Source organism: Artemia franciscana, chromosome 2, assembly GCF_032884065.1.
Source record: "Artemia franciscana chromosome 2, ASM3288406v1, whole genome shotgun sequence".
Taxonomy (NCBI): Eukaryota; Metazoa; Arthropoda; class Branchiopoda; order Anostraca; family Artemiidae; genus Artemia; species Artemia franciscana.
In genome coordinates, this window is record NC_088864.1 from 64618818 (window position 1) to 64641258 (window position 22441).

A 22441-nucleotide genomic window follows, 5' to 3' on the forward strand; every position below is an offset into this window, starting at 1 on the left:
ACGTTTGTTTCGATTAACGCTTCAATCTCGACCACAGTACTATTCAACTTAGTTGATGATTTGGGTTGTGAAGTGTCTGATGTGAACTATCTTTAGAATAAATTTTAACAGAAACTTGACCTTTTTTGCCTTAACTTTCCCTGTCATCAAGTGCAAAAAGGTTGATGGGAAACATCGTTGGTCTAATTAGATGGGTGAGAAACTTCTTCATATCGTATATACAGTTCTCATATATATAGTATATATATGTATATATACCGTATATATAGTTCTCGTACCGTTAAACAAATCGTATGATTTTATCATGAAACATTGACCAGCTTTACGACTTCTGAACTTCAATTTCCAAGTCTTTAGATATGTCTCCTATGGTTGCTGGCGAATGATTGACACAATGCTTAATCAAAACGGACATAGCAGCGATCTAGCAGCCTTGTCGACCCCTTGAACATTTCAACTTTAATTCAACGTCAATAGACTGATTCAATCAAAATGCAGGGTCTAGGAAAATCAATCAAGCTTGAGTCAATTGACTGAAAGTATCTTTTGAAGAACCTGAATGACCTTCTAGGGTCTTCTTTCCCTTCGTTAATTCTTAACTACAGTTTGCATTATCTTTAAGGGAAAATGATCATGGCCAATAGTTTTCTTGAATGTTTCTCTTATCTTTGTGGTTATGTGGTTTTGTTTGATGCTCAGAGGTGGATTACGACGCAAGATGTGGCAGCATTAATATTAGAAAAGTCGAACAATTTCAAACAATAAAATTTTTAATATTCTGTTTAATTTAACTTAAAAGAATGTGTATAACAAAAGCCTTTTGTTATTGTTTAAATCTCAGGAATGGTGTCATTGTAATTTCACTGCTTACATTGGTAAGTTATCATTTCAAGTATATCCAACTAGCATATAAATATATATATATATATATATATATATATATATATATATATATATATATATATATATATATATATATATATATATATATATATATGTTCTGTTTAATTTAACTCAAAGAAGTTAGATTAGCTATCCATATATATGTGTAGTATATACATGGTATAGCATATACTACATGCATATTACATGCGGTAGGCTACATGTATACAAGTATATGTTATTATTGTTCTTTCTTGGAAACCCCCCCCCCCAAAAGCAAAAAGAGTTATTTATAAAGTTTTCAAACAAAATATCACTTAAAATCGTAAAATTTAATTAATTAATCAACTTCACTGCTTAAATTAATCAACTTCACTGCTTAAATTAATCAACTTCACTGCTTAAATTGGTAAGTGCTAGTTCCAAAAATATACCAAGTACTATTTTTCTCCTGAAAATTCTTCTAAGTCAGACAGTTCAGTTAAGATTCTCTGAAAATAAATTCTCGTTTTCAATTCTAATATATAATTCTACAAATTCCTTATGCTATATTTGACTATTTGGATCATAGTCAAAGCTATGGTTATAAACTGATCAAAGGGTAATGTCTCTTTTGTGTGCCTCATTTTTATTTACTTATTTATTCTCTTATTTTGTTTGTTCTTCTCATGTCATAGACAACCGATAATCGCAAAAATTTGTAATATCACAATATTATTATTATCTATTTTCTCTTTTGAGAAACAAAGTCAAGTAAGGGACACCAAAACGAAATTGCCCCACCCTAGTTTTGGAAAAATACAGTCCCTTCCCACCGTATTTTCGTGAATTGGCGCCACTGTACAGACACATCTTTAATTTTTTTTTTCCCATCTAGTCCTGGTTTATAAGGATTTACATTATTATTAATTACAATTAATAGACTGATATATACAAAAATACAGAATTTAAAATCACAAATTGTAGGAACATACTATCAAACAATTCGCGGTAACTAACTGTAAGTAAAGAGCGACCCAGCTCAATAGCAACCGAAACTCTAAAAAGTGGGATTTTGATACCAATAGATGTGTCAAAAGGAGAGACTTATTATGTTAATTTCAAATATATAAGCTTAATTAAGTTTAGTTTTACCCATTAAAGGCTACGACCCTGAGAAAATTTGCTTGAAAAATGGGGAACACCCTTAAAATTCACAGAATCTTAATGAAAATTACACTATCAGATTCAGCTTATCAGAAAACCATACTGACAAAGCTTCGAGCTCTTATCTGCCAAAATGTGGAATTTTGTATTTCTCGCTAGAGGAAAGAACACAGATGCGTGTTTATTTGCTTTTTTTCAGGGGTAATCGTATCGAATCAGTGACCCTAGAATATCGTGAGAGGGTCCATTGAAACGGAAATTAAAAGCTTTAATACCCTTTTTAAGTGACGAAAAAGATTGGAAGGCAAGTAGGCCTCCTTCCCCATCCCTTTTTTCCAAAAATCATCCAATCAAAAGTTTGATATTGTCATTTTGTTCACCATAGTTGAAGGTCCAAATAACTATGCCCTTGGATATAATATACCCCCCCCCCCAGTTCCCCAGGGAATAGCTCTTTACGTTATAAAATTTACCTTTTGTTTACTCATAGTTTTTGTTATTGGGAAATTTGTATACATTTTTGGGTGAGGGGGGACGAATTTTCTGCTGGGGGCCTTCCACGGGGAATTTTCCACCGGAAGGGAAGTTTCCAGGGGTTGAACTTGTCGGGGGGAAATTATACACTAGGGGAATTTGACAGAATTCCTATACAATTTTTAATTATATGTCTTGGTCTTTCTTCTCCGTCTCAATTTTACGTGAGTTGTTAAGGGTAATTGTCCGGGGTAAATTTTCACCCAGATTGAATTGTCTAGAGGATATATCTACGGGGAGGGGGATTTAAAAGTGGATGTGGGACCAGATTTCCTGGCATTACTTAAAAACAATAAGAAATTAAATAAAAAAAACAAGTTTCTTCAACTTAACTAAGGTGCAACATCAAAACATAAAAAGAATACAAATTATCACGTATATGAAGGGGATTGCCCCTTTCTCAACACCTCACTCTTTACGCTAAAGTTTGAATTCTGCCCCAATTCTTGAAGAACGACTCCTGAAACACAGGGGTCGTTTTATTAGGACAATAAGAAGCTGTTTTAAAAATACTAAATAACTTTAGTGTAAAGTGCGAGGTGTTGAGGAAGGGGCAATCCTCTTCATATACGTATTAATTTTTGTTCGTTTTAAGTTTTAATCTTGCTCCTTACTTTAAGTCGAAAAATTTGTTTATTAATTTAATATGATAATAATACTATTCTATGTATAATATATTAATAGTAAGATTATTTACTATATAAACATTTTATGCTAATATTATATAATGCTAATATATACGAAAATACAGAAGTCCAAAATAAACGAAAAATATAAGTCAGATTTTATGAATAGAGTTAAATTTTAAACGAGGCTGGTATGTAAAGATTCTGAGGTTTCTAATTTCAAATCTTTGCCTAATCTATCTATATATATAAAAATAAGTTGTCTGTCTGTCTGTGGATGGATCAGGTGACGTCACCTGAAAAAACTGGATCAGGTGACGTCAAAACTGAAAAAACTAAAAAAAGGCAAAAACTACAAAAAAAACTAAAAACTAATAAAAAAATAAAAAAGCTAAAAAACTAAAAAAACTAAAAAAGGCAAAAACTACAAAAAAACTAAAAACTAATAAAAAAGCTAAAAAACTAAAAAAACTAAAAAAAGGCAAAAACTACAAAAAAAACTAAAAACTAATAAAAAAAATAAAAAAGCTAAAAAACAAAAAAAACTAAAAAAACTAAAAAAAGGTAAAAAACTAAAAAAACTAAAAACTAAAAAAAACTAAAAAAAAGGAAAAAACTGAAAAATAAGCTAAAATAAAGGTAAAAACCAATAAAAAACTAAAAAAACTGAAAAAACTAAAAAAAGGCAAAAACTACAAAAAAAAAACTAAAAACTAATAAAAAAAGTAAAAAAGCTAAAAAACTAAAAAAACTAAAAAAACTAAAAAAAGGTAAAAAACTAAAAAAAAATAAAAAATAAAAAAAAACTAAAAAAAAGGAAAAAACTGAAAAATAGGCTAAAATAAAGGTAAAAACCAATAAAAAACTAAAAAGAAAAAAAGGAAAAAACTAAAAAAAATTTTCATCTAAAAAACTAAAAAAACTAAAAAAGGTAAAAACTAAAAGAACTAAAAAAGAAAAAAATAAATGACGAAACTCAAAGAGAAAGCGACCAGGACAAAAGGAATGTTCGATTAGCAATCAACAAAGCACCGGGACACAGGGAGTATAAATGACGACCAGGACATAAGTAAAAAAAAAAAAACTATCTATATATATAAAAATAAGTTGTCTGTGGATCTGTGGATCGTGGATCAGGTGACGTCACCTGAAAAAACTGGATCAGGTGACGTCAAAACTGAAAAAACTAAAAAAAAGGCAAAAACTACAAAAAAAACTAAAAACTAATAAAAAAAAATAAAAAAGCTAAAAAACTAAAAAAACTAAAAAAAGGCAAAAACTACAAAAAAAACTAAAAACTAATAAAAAAGCTAAAAAACTAAAAAAACTAAAAAAAAGGCAAAAACTACAAAAAAAAAACTAAAAACTAATAAAAAAAATAAAAAAAGCTAAAAAACTAAAAAAACTAAAAAAACTAAAAAAGGTAAAAAACTGAAAAAACTAAAAACTAAAAAAAACTAAAAAAAAGGAAAAAACTGAAAAATAAGCTAAAATAAAGGTAAAAACCAATAAAAAACTAAAAAAAAACTGAAAAAACTAAAAAAAGGCAAAAACTACAAAAAAACTAAAAACTAATAAAAAAAGTAAAAAAGCTAATAAACTAAAAAAACTAAAAAAACTAAAAAAACTAAAAAAAGGTAAAAAACTAAAAAAAATAAAAAATAAAAAAAAAACTAAAAAAAAGGAAAAAACTGAAAAATAAGCTAACATAAAGGTAAAAACCAATAAAAAACTAAAAAGAAAAAAAGGAGAAAACTAAAAAAAATTTTCATCTAAAAAACTAAAAAAAACTAAAAAAGGTAAAAACTAAAAGAACTAAAAAAGAAAAAAATAAATGACGACACTCAAAGAGAAAGCGACCAGGACAAATGGAATGTTCGATTAGCAATCAACAAAGCACCGGGACACAGGGAGTATAAATGACGACCAGGACATAAGTAAAAAAAAAATTAACAAAACTAAAAAGAAGGTAAAAACTACAAAAAAACTAAAAAGAAAAAAAAACTAAAAACTAATAAAAAAACTAAAAAATCTAAAAATCTAAATAAACTAAAAAAGAAAAAAAAAGGAAAAAAGTAAAGGAGAAAAACAAAACTAAAAAACGAATGTATATACAGACCGGTACACCGGGATACAAATGACGACCGGGACACAGGGAATATAAATGACGACCGGGACACAGGGACACAACTACAACGGGGACACCGGGGGAAACAGGGGGATATAAATGACGACCGGGACAAAAAAACTAAAAAGAAAAAAAAAACTAAAAACTAATAAAAAAACTAAAAAATCTAAAAATCTAAATAAGCTAAAAAAGAAAAAAAAGGAAAAAAATAAAGGAGAAAAACAAAACTAAAAAACGAATGTATATACAGACCGGGACACCGGGATACAAATGACGACCGGGACACAGGGAATATAAATGACGACCGGGACACAGGGACACAACTACAACGGGGACACCGGGAGAAACAGGGGGATGTAAATGACGACCGGGACACCGGGACAGGGAATGGTCGATTAGCAATCACCATCAACAAAGCTCAAGGGCAATCATTAGAATCATGAGGTATAGATCTGAATACAGATTGTTTTCCCATGGACCATTATATGTTGCATGTTCAAGAGTCGGTAAACCTGACAATCTATTTATATGCAAAGACAATGGGACAGCAAAGAATGTTGTATATTCGCAAGTTTTACGTAGTTAAAACCATATATATATATATATATATATATATATCTATCTATATTCACAGGTGGGACATAGGGACACAACTACAATGGCGCGTAACTATTATGGCGCGTAACGACTTACGCGCGCGGGGGGGCTTGGGGGGGGCGCGAAGCGCCCCCACCAACTAGGTGTTGGGGTGGCGCGAAGCGCCACCCCAACAGCTAGTATTGCTATAAAAATGTCCAAATAAAAATGCATGCAGTACCTGTTTCTCAAATATGGCTTGACTTTCATCAAAAGTATTTATGAAGTTGTTAGTTACAAATCTGTGGGCTAATAACTTAGCATAAAATCAAAAATTAAAACATATGAAGTAGTGTGCTTCATTAATAACTTTCGATTTTTACTAAATTTGTGCCTTAGTCCGTAACCGAGCAGTTATGAACAAAATAAATGAAAACAAGCGCGTCAAAAATTTATATTTTTTTCTCCATTGCTGTAATTTTATCAACACATTTTTAAGTAGGACAATGAGAAACATCCATATTTTTTGATAAGCTTTTTTAGTTTTAGTTTTTTAAATTTTTGATTTCGTTTTTTTAGTTTAGTTTTCTAATTATTAAACAGTTATTTTAGCATAAAATAATTAAAAAAAAACAACTATTAAAACCTTTTACGAACTATCAAAACTGTTTTATTAAAAAAATGGATAGAAGTTGAATTGAAAAAAAAATGACAGAAAAAGTGTGTGCAAGAAAGGTAAGGCGTAATAGAAAGAAAGGTAAGGCGTAATAGTTTCGCAGTTCCATACCTCGCTTTGATTTAATTTTCCCCATGATTTCGGCTTTGTGTGCATAACTTTCCTGAAGGCTCCTGACTATTTCTCATTTCTAGGTTTCTTCATTGCATTGAAATAATTTATGAAAATTTCACACTATTAACAAGCAGCTGATTATTCCAGCTTGTCATTTTCGTCTCTAGGGGTTATTATCGGCGATCTGAAACGATTCTTTATGGCAACCGACTTGTAAAAATTTCAGGTAGCTGAAAATATTCTAGGGGACTGTTAGAAAACAGGAAAATACATCAAAAAATGGTTCCAATCATCTTATAGGTTATTGTCTTCTGCACATGATAGTACCAATTTTGTTCCAAAAGCAATATCCTTCATAGAGTACACTTGTGAAAAATACCTAGACATTTTCTAAGATTTCTAAGCAATTAGAGGAAATAGAACAAAATCCTTTCAAACATTTTGTAGCATCTTCAAGAAGCTATGGCCTGATATTAAAAGCGGCATCTTCCGCCAATGAATACTTGAGTACTTTTTAAATATAAATTTTCAATTTAACATGGGATTTTCGAGTTCCATCAGTTCACTTAATCACCCCCTTAAACGAGTAGAACTAAACTCGTACAATACCGCTAGAGAAGAAACATCAATATTTTTTGATAAGCTAAGCGATAAAACAGTATTGTGTAAAAATTATGGTTTACCAAAATTTCAAGTGCATGTTCAAATTTCGTATAAAAAAAAATACATTCTAGTAGATTAGTTTTTTAGCATAAAATAATTCAAAGAAACAAAAATACGACTATTAAAAATTCTACGAATTATCAAAACTGTTTTGTTTAAAAAATGGATAGAAGTTGAATTGAAAAAAGTGACAGAAAAAGTGTCTGCAAGAGAGGTAAGGCGCAATATTAATGCATTAAACGAGTAGAACTAAACTCGTAAAATACCATTAGAGAAGAAACATCCATATTTTTTGATAAGCTAAGCGGAAAAACAGTATTGTGTAAAAATTATGGTTTACCAAAATTTCAAGTGCATGTTCAAATTTCGTATAAGAAAATACATTCTAGTAGATTAGTTTTTTAGCATAAAATAGTTCAAAGAACACAAAAATACGACTATTAAAAATTCTACCAATTATCAAACCTGTTTTGTTTAAAAAATTGATAGAAGTTGAATTGAAAAAAGTGACAGAAAAAGTGTCTGCAAGAGAGGTAAGGCGCAATATTAATGCATTAAACCAGTAGAACTAAACTCGTACATTACCGTTAGAGAAGAAACATCCATATTTTTTGATAAGCTAAGCGGAAAAACAGTTTTGTGTAAAAATTATGGTTTACCAAAATTTCAAGTGCATGTTCAAATTTCGTATAAGAAAATACATTCTAGTAGATTAGTTTTTTAGCATAAAATAATTCAAAGAACACAAAAATACGACTATTAAAAATTCTACCAATTATCAAAACTGTTTTGTTTAAAAAATGGATAGAAGGTGAATTGAAAAAAGTGACAGAAAAAGTGTCTGCAAGAAAGGTAAGGCGAAATAGTAATGCATTAAACGGGTAGAACTATTCTCGTACAATACCACTAGAGAAGAAACATCCATATTTTTTGATAAGCTCAGCGAAAAAACAGTATTGTGTAAAAATAACGGTTTACTAAAATTTCAAGTGCAGGTTCAAATTTCGTATAAAAAATACTTTCTAGTAGATTAATTTCTTAGCATAAAATAATTCAAAGAGGACAAAAACGTAACTATTAAAACATTCTACGAATTACCAAAACTATTTTGTTTAAAAAATGGATAGAAGTTGAATTGAAAAAAGGGACAGAAAAAGTGTCTACAAGAAGGGTAAGGCGCAATATTAACTAGATCTATATTGAATGGGCAACGTGAGGTGTTGCGGCAACGTTTGCTCGGCTTCGCCGAGCAAAGTGTTGCGAGAGCAACACTTTGGTTTTGTTTCCTTATTTCGATTAAATCCCGAAGCTATTAATCTGTAAGGATCTTAAAATGAACAAGTCCCCTACATGTCTTAAGACTGGAACCAAATTGGCCTTACCGTCAAATACAACGAAACAAATAATAGGTACACCAACTAGTAAAAGTTCAAACCTTTCATTGTCGAAGATGATTATGAGGTAACAGCTGACTGTTGCTTAAAAATCCCCTATATGTCTCACAATTGATATCGACCTATTTTTAGTTTCAGAGTTTACCTTACTACCGAAGTTTTCAACCCCTTTAAACTTTCAAACTGATATATCTCATGAAGAAATTTTTCTAGCAAAAAATGGATGACATATACTTTGATCAGCTCATAAAGAGCTATCGATTGCCGTCGAAAAGAAAAAATCTATCTGTCTTAGTTCAAAAGTTGACTTTTTTGCCGTAGGCCAAGTTTCTAACGTCATCACTTAGAAAGGAGCAAAGGATAAACTCTAATTTCTTTAGCAATGAGAGAATTTTTAATGTTTGAGAGGCACATCAGATACAATTTCTCTACTGCAATCCCAAGTGCGAAAAACCGAATGATAAACTCAGCTGAAATCACGAAGGGAAATGGGCAGAAACAATATATGGCAGCGCTTTCGGACCCGTGAGAAAATGCGACTTTTTTGATTCTGTAAATTCTTCTATTTATCACTCAAAGAAGATATATTGGCTGTGGGGCCGGGTAACTGGTGCATATATTTAACACTTATAGATTTTAGTCCATCTTCAGTTTGAAATTAAATAAAAAAAAACAAGTTTTTTTAACTGAAAGTAAGGAGCGACATTAAAACTTAAAACGAACAGAAATTACTTCGTATATGAAAGAGGCTGCTTCCTCATCAACGCCCCGCTCTTTACGCTAAAGTTTGACTCTGTCTCTCAATTCTTCTTTTTAAAACAGTAAAAAACTTTAGCGTAAAGAGCGGAGAGCAGAGGAATAATTAAAACGAAATTTGCATTTTTTTTTTTTTGGCTAAACGGCTTTCTCATAATTTTGATCGAATGATTTTGAGAAAAAAAGAGCGGGGGAGGAAGCCTAGTTGCCCTCCGATTTTTTGGTTAATTAACAAGGCAACTAGAACTTTTAATTTTTTACGAATATTTTTATTAGTAAAAGATTTACGTAACTTATGAATTAGCTTACGTAAAGAACTTTTGTATTCTCATATTTTTATTACATATATCAGGGGGTTCGCCCCCTTGTCAGATCCTCGCTTTTTACACTAAAGCTTAAATTTTGTCCCAATTCATTAAGAATGACCCCAGAATCACAAAAGCCGTAGAATAAATAGTTGAAATTACTAAAAACACTTTAACGTAAAGAGCGAGGTATTAGGAGGAGGTGAGCCCCTCAAATGGGTAATAATTTCTGTTTTTTTTAAGTTTTAATGCTGTTCCTTACTTCCAGCCGAAAGAACTTTTTCATATTTATTTTTTCATTGTGTTTTTAAATAATGCTAGTAAATCCTGCGCTCCCTTCATGGAGATTTTCTTCCCCCATGACAAATTATCGATGGAAAGTTCCCCCAGCATATCCCCCTCTTCTCAACCCCTCCCCCAACCAAAAAAATCCTCCTGAAAACGCCTTTACACTTCCCAATAACCATTACTATATGTAAGCATTAGTCAAAGTTTGTAACTTGTTGCCCCTCCCATGGGGACTGTGGGGGAGTAAGTCGTCCCCAAAGACATAGTTATAAGGTTTTTCGACTACGCTGAATAAAATAGCTATCTCAGAATTTTGATCCGTTGACTTTGGTAAAATAATTAGCGTGGGAGGGGGCCTAGGTGCCCTCCAATTTTTTTGGTCACTTAAAAAGGGCACTAGAACTTTTCATTTCCGTTAGAATGAGCCCTCTTGCAACATTCTAGGACAACTGGGTTGATACGATCACCCCTGGGAAAAAAAAAAAACAAAAAACAAATAAACACGCATCCGTGATCTGCCTTCTGGCAAAAAATACAAAATTCCACATTTTTGTAGATAGGAGTTTGAAACTTCTACAGTAGGGTTTTCTGATACGCTGAATCTGATGGTGTGATTTTCGTTAAGATTCTATGACTTCTAGGGGGCGTTTCCCCCTATTTTCTAAAATAATGCAAATTTTCTCAGGCTCGTAACTTTTGATGGGTAGGACTAAACTTTATGAAACTTATATATTTAAAATCAGCATTAAAATGCGATTCTTTTGATGTAGGTATTGGTATCAAAATTTCATTTTTTAGAGTTTTGGTTACTATTGAGCCGGGTCGCTCCTTACTACAGTTCGTTACCACGAACTGTTTGACTGATGCCTGCCTGCTAGAACGGAGCTTTCCACTTGAAAGCAGAAACATGATTTGATGAAACGAAAGCTTGACTGCATAACTTCAGATAGTTCTCTCTGACATAAGTTATAAGACTGCTTTTCACTTCACACACTAAAGGCTCTGGCTCAGGGACAAGCAAACCATCCTTTTTGGCCCAAGGCAAGAGTTATACGAAGCTTTACAAAATGCAAAGTCATAATCATCAATCCGACAGAGGTTAGAACCACAGAGGTTAGACCCTTACCATTTTCTAGGAATAAGCTGAAATCGGGGTACTAGGAAAAAAAAAAAACAAAAAAAAAACATGATAAAACCAAAGTGTTGCTCTCGCAACACAATATTTTCAACAAGTAGAAATAAGTTCGTAAAATTTTTGAACTATTCCCTATGAATAACTCATCTTACGATTAAAAGAAAAAGAGGAAGGACGAAAGAATACAGAAAAAACAAGAGAAAAAAAAATAAATATAATACACTGAAAAGTACACAAAAGAAACTTGTTAAGAAGCTGAACCCACTCGTCAGGTAAAAACTCTAGTTTTATGCTTGATTTTACGAAACTCTGTGTTTCTCCGAGAGTACGACCAATCCGTAGGCCAATGTAAGTGATATGAATAGACAATTTTATATTAATCTCATGAAGGCTCACTCTAGAAACCTCCTTTGGACAATTAAAAAACCGTAAAACTGTCTTTTCCACACTAAAGTTTAGACCAATATCCGCAAAAATGTTGTCAAGGCGGTAGAAACTGTTGTCTAATTATGTCAGTGACCGAGAAAATTTTGCAAATCGGTGGCAAAACATGGAAGTGGCACATAAATATGGTTAAAAGTGTAATTCAATGACATTATTTTCAGTCCATCATGGGAACTGTTTTTATTCAAAGTCAAGGAAGTTACAGACCCTTGCTTGATTCCATTAGGTGCTGAATCCTCCCTGCTTAGACCACCCGCTTGCAAACGAACACAAAGTTTAAAATTCTTATCAGCCTTACCAACGTGGCACATTTGTACCGTTTCAACTTTTAGTGTATTGAAAACTTTCTTTTGGTTTTCACAGATTTTGAACATACTTTTTAGAAGATGCAAGCTAATGATACAATTTGTACCATATTAACTTTAAGAGTATCGAAAACTACCTTCTGTTTACCACAAATTTTTAACATGCTTTTCAGATGGTAGAAATTCGTCGCACATAATGCGCTGTTCAAACCGTACACATTAATCATTTATGGTGCAATTTTAGTCGCAAAACAGGTACAGCTTATTTCAAGGCCCTTGCAACATGAATTATTATACATGTCACGCAGTGACTGCACAATAAAAGGAATAAAAGGTGTTCGTGACTGCACGAACACCTTACTTACGCATCGCAACTAAAACCTGAGCATGAAATCCAGTTTCAAAGGATCTTATGACGTCAGACTAATCCAGAATCAAACAAGCTTCTGAAACATTAACCTAAATTAACATATTGGAAAGAAGATGAAGCTACTGCACCCTTGTGATAACCCGATTGTACATAGTGTATTTTAACTTATTGTAATATGTTTCTAAACATTTCCTGAAAGCTCCCCGTTAATACCCTTGAAGTAGCAGCAGTCGCACTACTAAGTGTAGCCTTTGTAGTAGCAGTCGCAGTAGTAGCGGTAGTAGTAATAGCAACAGTAGTAGCAGCAGTAGTAATAATGGTGGGATGTACATAGTGCCTTTTCGATAGTTCAATATCACCTCAACATACCTTTGCCCTAGACCTGTAAGACTTCATCCTAAGCGTAATCTTTAGCGAGTCAAACTTGCGCCCCAAACCGTGGAAGCACGCTAATCCTGTCAGAAAAAAAACTGACGCTGAGTTTTTTTTTACGCTTGTAAGAGATTTAACCGCAAAAAACTATTTTAAATAACTTGAAAACGCAGAAGAAATTGTTACTGGCCGATAGATGGATAGATAGATATATATTCATTGAAATTAATTAAAAAAAAATCCGAAAAAGAAGTTTTTCAAAGTGAAGTAAAGAGCAATATTAATTTTAACACCATTAGAAATAAATTCTTATAATAATTCAAACTCAATATTATCAGAAATAACTATAGAATATTTAGAAAAAACCAAACAAACAGAAATTAAATATAAACAATCAGAATAAATTCATCAGCAGGAAAAAATTCATATATTATTTCAAACTCAAACTAACCAGGAACCACTACACTATTAAGGAACTAAATAAAAAAATTTTTTTTTTAACTGAAAGTAAGGACCGACATTAAGACTTAAGACGAACAGAAATTACTTCGTTCTTTTTCAACCGCTTAAATTACCCGCTCTTTACGCTAAGGTTTGACTCTTTCTCTCAACTCTACTTTTTAAAACAATAAAAAACTTTAGCTTACAGAGCGGGGCGTTGATGAGGAAGCAGCCCCTTTCACATACGAAGTAATTTCTGTTCGTTTTAAATTTTAATGTTGCTCTTTACCTTCAGTTAAATAAACCTGTTTTTAACTTGTTGCAATCGACCTTGCAGCAGTTTTTCTCATGGATAGGCTCAGGTAGGTACTTTTCTTCTTTACGTAATGCTTCTCGACGATTTATTTTACCAAAACGATCCTCTACAGCAGCTCAGAGGTCTCCTGTATATCTGTCAATTCTATTATGGAACTCCATCCCCTCGGATGTCTCTCTTTTTCTTTCTGCTAAGGCATTATTTCGTCGGGTTTCTCCAGTTCAATAATTTTTGTCTCTCTTTTTAATTCTATCCCAATTTCTATGTCACTTCTTTTCTTTTAAAATCATTTTCAGATATATGTTAAATCTCCTTCTAAATCTTCTATCTGTTAAATTTCCTTGTCTTGTTCCAGTGTTTTTTTGTTTTTTTTGTATATCTATATATAAAAAAATAACTTGTCTGTGTGTCTGTCGAGTGACGTCATGTCATCATGACATGTCGTCATGAAGTTAGTTGTCGTCATGTTTGTTATGACGATGACGTCATTAAAGGTATTTAAGACATTCGTTCACGGAAAAATGTTTAAATGTAAAATGACTGAAGAACCTGCAATGGCAACAGCCAAGGAAGCTGCTCAAAGAGTCTATGCCAAAAAACTTGTTGCTGATAGAGAAAGTAAGAAAAGAAAGCGTGCTGAGAAATCACAAGAACAGCAAGAAAACAGGCTTGCGGCTGATAGAGAAAGTAAGAACAGAAAGCATGCCGAGGAACTAACAGAGCAAGGCGAAACCAGACTCGCTGCTAAAAGAGAAAGTGAAAAAAGAAGGCTTGCCGAGGAATCACAAGAATAGCAAGAAAACAGGCTTGCGGCTGATAGAGAAAGTAAGAAAAGAAAGCGTGCCGAGGAATCACAACAACAGCGTGAAATTAGGCTTGCGTTTCAAAGAGAAATCATAACCAGTGGGTTGTTCCATATTCTCTATTATTATCAAAAACATTTAATGCACACATAAAAGTTTGAATACTATAACTCCGTAAAGGCAATCAAATACATATGTAAATACGTCAACAAAGGCAGTGACATGGCAGTTTTTGGCTTGCAGTCCGAAATCAAAGATATCGACGAAATCCTACAATATCAGGCTGGAAGATACATAAGCAGTAATGAAGCTGTTTGGCGAATTCTTTCATTTCCGATACATGAACGTAGTCCAGCTGTTGTTCACTTAGCGGTACACTTACAGAATGGTCAACGTGTTTATTTTTCGGAATGTAACGTGCAACAAAGAGCCCTGAATCCACCGGATACAGAGTTAACTGCTTTCTTTTCGCTATGCAAAAATGATTCTTTTGGAAAAAAACTGCTGTATACTGAAGTGCCTTTGTATTACACGTGGAATACTAAAAATAAAGTATTTGAACGTCGAAAATAGGGTAAGTCAGTCGACGGCCAACCTACCATCTTCAAAGACACCACGATAGGAAGACTCTACACCGTTCACCCCAATCAACATGAATGCTTCTTTCTACGCCTGCTTTTGGTGAATGTACCCGGTCCGACGTCCTTTGAGTATTTGAGAACTGTAAACGGTACTATACATGACACTTACCGTAGTGCATGCCAAGCTCTGAATTTATTGGATAATTACCAACACTGGGATAACTGCATCAATGACGCCTGCGAAACGTCAACTCCAAGTCAAATTCGTGCATTGTTTGGCATCATACTAACAACTTGCTCTCCATCAGCTCCTACAGAGTTATGGGAAAAATATAAATCAAAAATGTCCGAAGATATACTCCATCGAAAACGGTTAGAGACCTCAGATATGACTTTTTGATTTTACATCAGAAATTTATAACTACACTTTAGTTATTATAGAAGATGTGTGCGTATGTATGGCAAACAAACCTCTTCAGGATTTGGGAATGCCTTCACCTAATCGTACCGTTGCTGTTTCGACATGTGTAGAATTGGATCGTGAACAAAGTTACAGTACGAGTGATCTATTGTCGTATGTACAAAATAACATTTCCAAGTTAACATCGGAACAAAAAGACATTTATGATACGATAATGCATTGTGTCGATAACAACGTTGGAGAAATTTTTTTTTTGGATGTGCCAGGAGGTACTGGTAAAATGTTTGTGATAAAACTGATTCTGGAATCAATTCGATCGAAAAATGATATAGCGTTGGCAATTGCGTCGTCCGGAATAGCCGCAACGTTGCTGCCTGGTGGAAGAACTGCTCATTCGGCTTTGAAATTGCCTCTGAATTTGCATTCTACAGAAACTCCCACGTGCAATATTTCCAAATTGTCTGGGATGGGTAAAGTATTGCAGCAATGCAAACTTATTATTTGGGATGAGTGCACAATGGCACACAAAAAATCGCTCGCACGCATTCAATATTGCACGTGGGAGTTTCTGTAGAATACAAATTCAGAGGCAATTTCAAAGCGGAATGAGCAGTTCTTTCACCAGGCAGCAACGTTGCGGCTATTCTGTGTTTGGGTCAGTGCGATGCTGGATGTACTCAGTGGAATGGTAAAATCGAGGTTTGCCACACGCACATATACTAATGTGGCTACATAATAAAATTACTGGATACCCAAATCCTGAAGAGGTTTACATACGCACAAATCTTCTATAATAGCTAAACTGTAGTTATAAATTTCTGATGTAAAATCAAAAGTCATATCTGACGTCTCTAACCGTTTTCGATGGATTATATCTTCGGACATTTTCGATTTATATTTTCCCTATAACTCTGTAGGAGCTGAAGGAGAGCAAGTTGTTAGAATGATTCTAAACAGTGCACGGATTTGACTTGGATTTGACGTTTCGCACTTGTCATTGATGCAGTTATCTCAGTGTAATACCCTGTTTTCGACGTTCAAATACATTATTTTTAGTATTCTACGTGTAATACGAAGGCACTTCAGTATACAGCAGTTTTTTTGCAAAAGAATCATTTTTGCATAGCGAAACGAAAGCAGTTAACTTTTTATCTGGTGGATTCAGGGCTCTTTGCTGCACCTTGGATTCCGAAAAATAAACACGTTGACCATTCTGTATATGTACCGCTAAGTGAACAACAGCTGGACTACGTTCATGTATCGGAAATGAAAGAATTCGCCAAACAGCTTCATTACTGCTTATGTATCTTCCAGCCTGATATTGTACGATTTTGTCGATATCTTTGATTTCGGACTGCAAGCCAAAAACTGCCATGTCACTGCCTTTGTTGACGTATTTACATATGTATTTGATTGCCTTTACGGAGTTACAGTATTCAACGGTTATGTGTGGATTAAATGTTTTTGATAATAATGGGGAATATGGAACAACCCACTGGTTATCTACTTCGATGGTGGTACCGTTACGCTTCTTTATTATTGCTGTTTTACCACCATCTTCAGTAGATCTTCTTCTATATTGTGGGTAACCATCATTGTCATTAATTGTGTTGGATACTAAAAGTCGAGGATATTGCTTCGTGCACCTTCCTTTGGCCATGCATGGTGAATTTTCGTTCAGTGCACCGCAAGGTCCATGTATCATATTTCTTACAACAATATCATATAACACCTAATCGACATTTTCATCAGGTATTTCAGCGGAAATCACATCATCAATTTCGTTAGAAGTAATTTTATTATGTAGCCAGATTAGTATATGTGCGTGTGGCAAACCTCGTTTTTGCCATTCCACTGAGTACATCCAGCATCGCACTGACCCAAACACTTCAAGTTTTACTATGTAGTTTATCAGTGATTTCAACTTTTGCCGGAAGACACGGGCCGTAATGTCATGTCTATGAACCACCGATTGTCCTTGAAGTAAAAGCTGCTGTATCTCGTCCCAAGATTGATTACATATAAATGTAATAAATAAATCTGGACGACCATAGAGACGAACATACGCAATAGCATCTTGAGCATATTCATGGATATGACGGGGACTGCCAGCATATGACGAAGGTAAAATCGTTAATCTTCCAACGTTTGTGGTATTACCGTGATTTACAACTGCGTCTCGCAAATGAATGTATTGTTCAGAGCGGAGCTCGTTCTGATTCAATTTTTTGCATACATATCAACGACGTATTGGTGAAACAATTGACAGCATTTTAAAATATAATTGTCTTCATCCTGCCGAATCATTAGTCTATAGGAACAATAATGCATTGCACTGCATTTTTTATTCGTTTCTTTGTTAGTGGCTGGATTCATCAATTTAATATTAAAGTGATAGCCGTCGGCTGCGTCCCAAAAAATGATAGGATATTGTAGGGCATCGTAGCATCAATGAGTTTCAGCAATTATTACCAACTGAGAGTTTCGCTTATGAAGAATAATGTCTCGAGGGTAAAAACTGATCACCGACCATAACGATTGCCACTTCGTCGATAGTGGGAGCATTGTATCTACGCACATATTGGCCAGGAGGCGTTTTGTCAGCGGAAATAACAATTTTATGCGTATCAGTAGGCATCAAATCGATGGCTGTTTTGAACAGACGCACTAAATTATTATTTTCTTGGAAAAGATGTTGCAATTGGGAAACGATTGTCCTTTCAACGTTTGGAGAAATTTCGCAACGTGTATTCAATTCAGAATTTCTATCACTGATGAAGTACAATTGTAAAAATTTATGATTCTCGCCTGAGAATGGTAGAAGGGACCCTGGTCTATGATAAATTTGCCCTTTTACTTTTAAAGTAGGCATAAATTGATCTGGATTTTCGATTTGGGCACCAAACGACGTCATTTGGAAACATGAGTTATATTTTCTGATCTGTGATAAAAAAAACGCTTAGATTCTGACGTAGTTCCAGTAAGGAAAGTCTTCAATGGCTCTGGTGGTGCAGCCAATAGAGGAAGTTTAACTTTTCCTGAGGCGCAACACATTCCCATTGTTTTACCATTGAATTTCAAGGCCTTGCAATAGGGACAAATTTTAGACATAGTCCCAATTTGAACACATCTACTATAATCATCGACTGGGCTGTACCTGAATGCCAGGCGATAATTTTCAGGTTGCTCTTGTGATTCCTCGGCACGCTTTCTTTTCTTACTTTCTATACCAGCCGCAAGCCTGTTTTCTTGCTGTTCTTGTGATTCCTCGGAACGCCTTCTTTTTTCACTTTCTCTTTTAGCAGCAAGTCTGGTTTCGCGTTGCTCTGGTAGTTCCTCGACACGCCTTCGTTGATGTAAATTGCACATTCCTAATCTAGCATTATCTCTTGAAGCCGCAAGCCTGTTTTCACGTTGCTCTTGTGATTCCTCGACACGGCTTCTTTTTTTACTTTCTCTTTCAGCAGCAAGTCTGGTTTCGCGTTGCTCTGGTAGTTCCTCGACACGCCTTCGTTGTCATAAATTGCACATTCCTAATGTGACCCTTTCTCTTTGAACCGTAAGCCTGGTTTTGCTTTTTGGTTCCAACGGATCTGCCTTTTCAATTTAAAAGATTGCAATTCCCAATTCGATTAGCATTTGCAATCACCATCAACAAAGCTCAAAGTCAATCATTAAAAAAAATGTGGTATAGATCTTAATTCTGATTGTTTTTCCCATGGACAATTGTACGTTGCATGTTCGAGGGTCGGTAAACCTGACAATCTATTTACATGCAGCGACAATTGGACAGCGAAGAATGTTGTATATTCGCAAGTTTTACGCAATTAATTTGTATTGTATCTATCTATCTATCTATATAAAAACGAGTTGTGTGTATGCATGTTTGTTTTTTTTAAAAAGAGCGTTTGCATTTGACGTCATTATAAGTACATAAGGCTTTGTATATGTACAGACAATGGGAAAGCCAAGAATGTTGTATATTCGCAAGTTTTACGTAGTTCAAAACACATATATAAATCTATCTATATTCATAGGTGGTACACAGGGACACAACTACAATGGCACGTAACTAATATGGCACGTAACGACTTACACGCGCGGGGGGGGGCTTGGGGAGGGGGGGCGCGAAGCGCCCCCACCAACTAGACTTTTGACATTACAACCTAACTTTCTCTATTTGCCCGGTTTTGATTTCGTCTTTTTTCCAGTTTGCAGGTGGAGCCATGCTGTTTCTTCCGTTCACATTGCTTTATGAAGGTTAGTTTATAGATCATATATTTATGTTTAAGTCCCAGCATATATTTATAAGTGCCAGCACCCAATTCAGGGATGTAGCTCGGTATCTTTTTCTGCAAGGTTGAGCTACATAGATACAGATAGGGTACTTTCAAAGAGTCTTGTGGCACAAAGTGGTTCTGTTATTTTGTGCCTGAATATTCTCCTTGGTCTGATTTCCCTTTCAGACAGGAGAAAGTTTTCGTTCTTTTATTGGCCTAAATTTTCGCACAGACGAACCAATCAGATGGAGTATTACATTGTGTTTTTTACTGAATTAAGTTTCACATAGGAAAGTTAATCAGCTAAAATTTAACTTTCGGTTGGAGTTGCAACATTAAAACATAACAGAGGCGGCTTTAAAACCTATCAGATTTGAAACGGGGTAATTTGTTTTTCCAGAATGACGAATAATGTAACTAATTTGAAGAATTACGTAATACTGAATGTCATATTAAGGGAAAGTAATCTTTCCCTTTCTCTTTGCTTATTTGGAATACATAGCAGTAGATAGTAAAACAGTTCAAAATAGGGATGAAACCTTTTAATTGACAGTGAATAGATATAAAGATATTTAACTGGATATTTCTGTCAATTAACACCTTCAATTATAAGGTTTCATCCCAATTTTGAACCGTTTTACTTTCGTCATGGAAATCCAGTGTGGTCTTCGAAGTTATCTATAGCAGTAGATATATGGAAAGCATAAAATTCGATATAATTTATTATGATAGATATTTATTTTGATGGAATTTTAAGCCTTAATTCGACAAATATTTCAACAGCTTAGAATTTCTTTTTATATTCTGGGATGACATGGTAGGGAAATATAAAGATCCTTCTGAGCATTACTGGCGCAAAGGGCATTGAATCAACGTATCCATGGCTGGGTCTTTTTTTTACGGGGAAAAGATGTAAACTAGTCCTCCAACCTTGCCACTGCCGTTGATCAACCCCAGAAACCCATGTTGCCAAACAGAGCATCAATTCACTGTGCTACAATAGGGTAGGTAAAATAGGGTAAGTAGGTACAATAGGGTAGGGAAAAGACACTCAAAACCTATCATTGGCTGCACCACTGATATATATTATTTCTATCATTAAAGATTAGATATAGAGATTATTGCCAAAACTAGGATTCACGAATGTAGGACTGCTGTATGATCTTGCAAAAATTAAGAAACAAGGGGTGAGGATGGGGTATGAAATTAACATTGAAGTCGTGAAACGGGATACATAGGCATATCGTAAATTACGGGCAAATCAAACGGTAAAACAGAAATGAGAAAAGAAACTGTTATCTACTGGTGCATCTTTAAAACAAGTGTGCAAGGGAGGGGGCGACTAATCCCCAGACTCTCAGTTATGTCTAAGATTAATGTTACTTGTATTTAGCATTTCTTTTATTCTATATCGATACAAACTCCATTGAGGACATATGTCTTTTTTATAACTTTATTGCCTTTGCTTGCATATAAAAATGTTAGTTATTTGGCATATAGTAGAGTAGAGCATAGATAGAGCATAAATATACTACTACTAGTCATCTGACTGTAGTAACAAGCCGACTGAGGCCACACAGCTATTAGTGCTCTTCCTCCATTCTAATCTATCCAAAGCCCCCCTCTTTACACCCTCCTAGATAATTCCCAATCCCCATAAATCTTTCCTTACGACATCTCATCCCAACCGAGAGTGAACGACTTTCTGTTTAGTCCTTGACCATCCTTTATCCAAGGAACGTGTCCTAGCCATCTCTTCCTTTCTATAATTATGGCCCTAGAAAGTGGAATATAAAGATGAGCTCATTAATAACGGAAATTACAATAGTGAAACCAGACACTAATGTTTATTAAAAAAAACAACAAGTTTCCTCAACTGAAAGTAAGGAGCGACATCAAAACTTATGATGAGCAAAATAATTCCGTATACAAAAGGGGCTCTCCTCTCCTCAACGTTCCGCTCTTTACGCTAAAGTTTGAAACTTTGTCACAGTTCTACTTTTTTAAACAATAAACTTTGTTTAAACACTTTTTAAACACATTTTATTTTTTTAAACAATAAAACAATTAACTTTTTCTGGCAAAAAATACAAAATTCCAATATTTTGTAGATAGGAGCTTGAAACTTCTACAGTAGTGTCCTCTGATACGCTAAATCTGATGGTGTGATTTTCGTTGAGATTCTATGACTTTTAGGGGGGTGTTTCCCCCTATTGTCTAAAATAAGGCAAATTTCCTCAGAAAGGTGACTTTTGATGGGCTAGACTAAACTTGATGAAACTAATATATTTAAAATCACCATTAAAAGTGATAATTGGTAGCTATTGGTGTCAAAATTCCGTTTTTAGAGTTTCGGTTACTATTGAGTCGGGTCGCTCCTTACTACGGTTCGTTACCACGAACTGTTTGAAATGAAGAAGAACCAACGTCATCTAATGGCTCAGGATTTCGTTTCTCTTTAACTAGCTCCACCTTAATTTGCTGCACATTTGTCTTTTCGGGTATTTTAAATGTTGGGAGCCATAGAGAAAGTAGAAAAAGAGAAAGCAACTCTCCTTTTGAAGATTTACGAAAGCCAACTAAGGCCCATTTGTCCAGACGTGATTTTTGATTAAAATAATTCTTGAAATAATCTTGATTAATATTCATCTATAGATAACTTTTCATTTTAATCCTATAACATCACTGATTGATAATACTAACTGTCTAATTATCTTTCGAGGGTTTTAAGGAAGTCACTGGAGGCAGCGCCGCTGGTCGTGGGGCTAATAGGTTATATAACCAACGATCCAGCTCTTATAAGCTTACAATTCGCTTTGAACAGTCCGACAATTTGAAACCAAAATGTCTTTCATACTTTCTGAATCCGTGTAAGCAGTGGAATT

General features: G+C 34.2%; 1 protein-coding gene across 2 annotated transcripts in view; it reads left to right on the plus strand.

Moving 5' to 3' along the window:
- LOC136043944 (uncharacterized) overlaps positions 1–22441 on the plus strand; it is a 101412-nt gene that overhangs the window by 65731 nt on the left and 13240 nt on the right. The window contains exons 1-2 of one of the 2 annotated variants that reach the window (XM_065729016.1): positions 714–875; positions 19488–19536. In XM_065729016.1, the coding sequence (XP_065585088.1) occupies positions 801–875; positions 19488–19536 (124 nt within the window). In that variant the 5' untranslated portion in view covers positions 714–800. Of the gene's footprint in view, positions 1–713; positions 876–19487; positions 19537–22441 lie in introns of those variants that run through there. The other variant, XM_065729015.1, reaches the window with a different exon arrangement.